Source organism: Galeopterus variegatus, unplaced genomic scaffold, assembly GCF_000696425.1.
Source record: "Galeopterus variegatus unplaced genomic scaffold, G_variegatus-3.0.2 Scaffold6323, whole genome shotgun sequence".
Lineage (NCBI taxonomy): Eukaryota > Metazoa > Chordata > Mammalia > Dermoptera > Cynocephalidae > Galeopterus > Galeopterus variegatus.
Genome location: NW_007732434.1, coordinates 42517 through 45954, shown reverse-complemented (window position 1 = coordinate 45954; position 3438 = coordinate 42517). Strand labels below are relative to the sequence as shown.

At 47.0% G+C, this 3438-nt stretch overlaps 1 protein-coding gene across 4 annotated transcripts in view; it reads right to left on the bottom strand.

Moving 5' to 3' along the window:
* The window catches only part of SLCO3A1 (solute carrier organic anion transporter family, member 3A1), a 70417-nt gene that overhangs the window by 40715 nt on the left and 26264 nt on the right, over positions 1–3438 (bottom strand). For all 4 annotated transcript variants that reach the window (XM_008590712.1, XM_008590711.1, XM_008590713.1 and 1 more), the window contains exon 3: positions 2229–2393. In XM_008590712.1, coding sequence (XP_008588934.1) covers positions 2229–2393 — 165 coding nt within the window. The remainder of the gene's footprint in view (positions 1–2228; positions 2394–3438) is intronic.

Genomic DNA, 3438 nt, shown 5'->3' with positions numbered 1-3438 from the left:
TTCTTTCTCCTGCTGAGTCACAGCCCACTGTATGAGCATTCTATAATTTATTTACCTATTATACTGTTGACAGACATTGCGGTTGTTTCCAGTTCGGGGCTATTATGCATAAAGCTGCTCTGAACATTGTGAAATATGCATATGTCAATGAGTGGACCTAAACGTTCATTTCTGTTGGATAGATGACAGGAATGGAGCTCATGGATCACAACACAGGCTTAGCTTTAACAGGTGCCACCAAAGGGTTTTCCAAAGTGGCTGCACCATTTTGCATTCCCACTAGCAGAGAGTTCTAGTTGCTCCACGTCCTCACCAACACTTGGTATTATCAGTCTGGTGATTGTCCTAGTATCCCACTGTGGTCTTAATGTGCACTTCCCTGATGACTCATGATGGTTATTTAGCACCTTTGCATTTGTTTATTGGCTATTCTGTGAGCTGACAAGAGATTTTAAAGGAGATCAGAAAACATCATCTTCCCATTCCTCTCAGCAAATGATATGACTCCTAAGTAACAGAGAAGATAGTCTGTGGGGCTGGAGCTCTCTCAGATGCTTAACCATACTGTCATGTTCTCAGTGGCCTAAATCACGTGTCCCTCCTCTGCCCTTTCAGGAAAATAAATGAGCTCTTCTGTCAAGGGCTGTCCGCCCACATTCCCTCTCTGCAAATCACCTTCCACTTGCTCTTTTCCTTCTGCCTAGAAACTGCTCAAGACTTTCCTGTCCTAGCAACAACATAATCACCACCCCTTCCCTCAACTCTAACACTGGCCAGAAGCCAGGGCCTCTGTCCCTTTTTCCACTGCTAAGTCCTGTGCTCACTGTCTATTCCTTCCCTCCTGTGGGCTCTCTCCACACCTCATGGCACATCCCTGGCACAGGCCACAGACGTCTTCACTGCTACAGCCAGCAGGGATATCAGGCCCTCATTCTGCTTGACTGCTTGCATTGCTGGCTGCTTCTATCTTCTTGGAATCATCTCCCCTTGATTTCTGTGACCCACAATCTCTGGATTTCTTTTGGATGCTGCTCTTAAACTGCTCTGCAGCCTCCTCTGTTTCCTGAGGTTAGAGTTTCACATGTGCTTTTCCTGTTCTCTACATTTTCCCTGTGCAAATTCCACTCCCATGTCAACTACCACCCACATGCTGATGCAACCAAACATTTCCTGAGGTTAGAGTTTCACATGTGCTTTTCCTGTTCTCTATATTTTCCCTGTGCAAATTCCACTCCCATGTCAACTACCACCCACATGCTGATGCAACCAAACCTCTACCACTACGTATAACATATGTTACTATGTCACTATTCCAGATCCCTTCTTAAGTCCTCAACTGAATATAGGACATCACTTAGATATACCACAGGCATCTCATACTCAGGTCTGAACTCATCTGATTCTTCTCCACTATTTCTGGTTTTCACAAATGGTACCACCAGCTGCCCAACCCAGAAACCTGAGAGTCACTCTTGACTTTTCCATCTCCCTCAACTGCTGTGTCTTTGCTGTGTCCACTGCTAGTCAACATCTAAGCTGATTACATCAATAAATGCAGCTGCCAGCCATTTGTGGTCAGGGAAGAAGATATTGTCACAAAATGAAAAGCAAACAAAGACATGTTATGAGACCACATTCCTCAACCTCCTGAGCAATGCTCTTTTCGTGAGGCACATTCATTTTCTGCAGTATGTCAACTCCAGACACTTGGGAGTAGATGACTGTAGTCCACTATTGAGAAGGAACATAGCCACGCCTGGGCCTGGGGAGCAGGAGCACCATGGTCCAGGAGTTACGCCTACCACGGGTGCAGGGAAGGGCAGGCACGTGGCTTCCAAGCTCTACGTTTGTTAAGCATGGGTTTCATGTTGCCAAGAATATTCTTGCTTTCTTATGTGCCTGACCAAAGCCTGCTAACCTTTCAAGATTCATCTCGATTGCCCTCTTCCTTCATCATATCTCCCCACATTTTCCAGTTCACACCAATCTATTAACTTACTGGCCTTTCACATTGTCTCCTACATACGTTTTATATTTTTGCTCCTTAGTTTCATGCACTTTCAGTGAGCAAATATTACCCTGAGAATACATTTGGAAATTCCTTCTGCACATAGACTACATGCAGGCTGCTGCAGCAGGCCGAGCTGGTGGGCCTCAGTAAATCCTTAGAGCATTACATGCATGACGGCTGTCTCTGTCCTCTCAGGAGGACCAAGGGACACACTCACCGAGCAGCTGGTTGGCAGAAGAGGTGGTGAGGTTAAACTGCTGCTCCAGGTACTTCCCCAAGAAGGCAGCGAAGCCAGCCACCACTGCAATCTCCATGCAGGCGGCCAGGATGATGCAGGTGAACACAGGGTTTGAGAGCAGGTGCTTGGTGACCTTCGGGATCACTGCAGGAGGAGAGAAAGCAGAGGATCAAGGTCACACACTGTGCTCCCAGCTAGAGCCCACTGCTCCAGAGGACCCCTCTTGGCCACTCTTGCCCATATCAGTAAACAGCATCAGGAGGCACCCGGTTGCTCTGGCTCAAACCTAGACCCTGTAAGTCATCTGTGATTGTGAAAACTCTGGCTTCAAAACATACACTGATATGTTGCCAAGTAAATTATCTTCTGCTAAAACAAGATAGACTCTACCATGCCCTTTCTTACCACTCACTGGAAACACTAAAATATTTTTTTAAGCAATTAGAAGATATTTCCATCCCCTACCCCAAAAGAGAGAGAAAGAGAGAGAGAGAGAGAGAGAGAGGGAGGGAGAGGGAGAGAGGAGTTTGGGGTTTGTTTCTCAAAGGGAAAATGTAACGTATCTATTATAAATTACAAATATCAGTATATCTAAGCATATGTCAATACGCCTTTTGATGAATGTATATAACTATATAAGTATATATCCAACCCCTTCTCACCACCTCCACAGCTACCACTCTGGCAAAAGCTTCCATCAGCTCTCACTTGGGGACTACGCAAGCTACCCAAATGGGGTCCTGGTTTTCATTCTTGACCTGACATGATCATTCCCTACATGGCAGCTAGCAGGATCAGCTCAAATCATTTTCCTGCTCAAAACCCCATGAATGCCCGTGGCCCACCCCTCAGCGATCTGCTCGTGCTCTCCGCCACGCTCTCCCCTCCCTCCAGACCAGCCTGCAGGCTCTTGCTGTTTCTCACCTGCACCCACATCCTCCCTCCCTGGTCTTGGCACTTGGGGCTCTTCCGTCTACTGGAATGCTCTGACCTAGATCTTTGCTGTACATGTTCTCTCCTGCTCAGGTGGTCTCTTCTCATCACCCACCCAACCAAGAAAAAGCACTCCACCCTGCTCCCAGTGCTCAGGGCTCCTATGAGAGTTGATGGTGGGTAAAAGCACTCTGGGGCTTGGGCACCGCTTTAAGTATCCACAGAGCTGGAAAGAAGGTGTTGTTGAGGACATGAA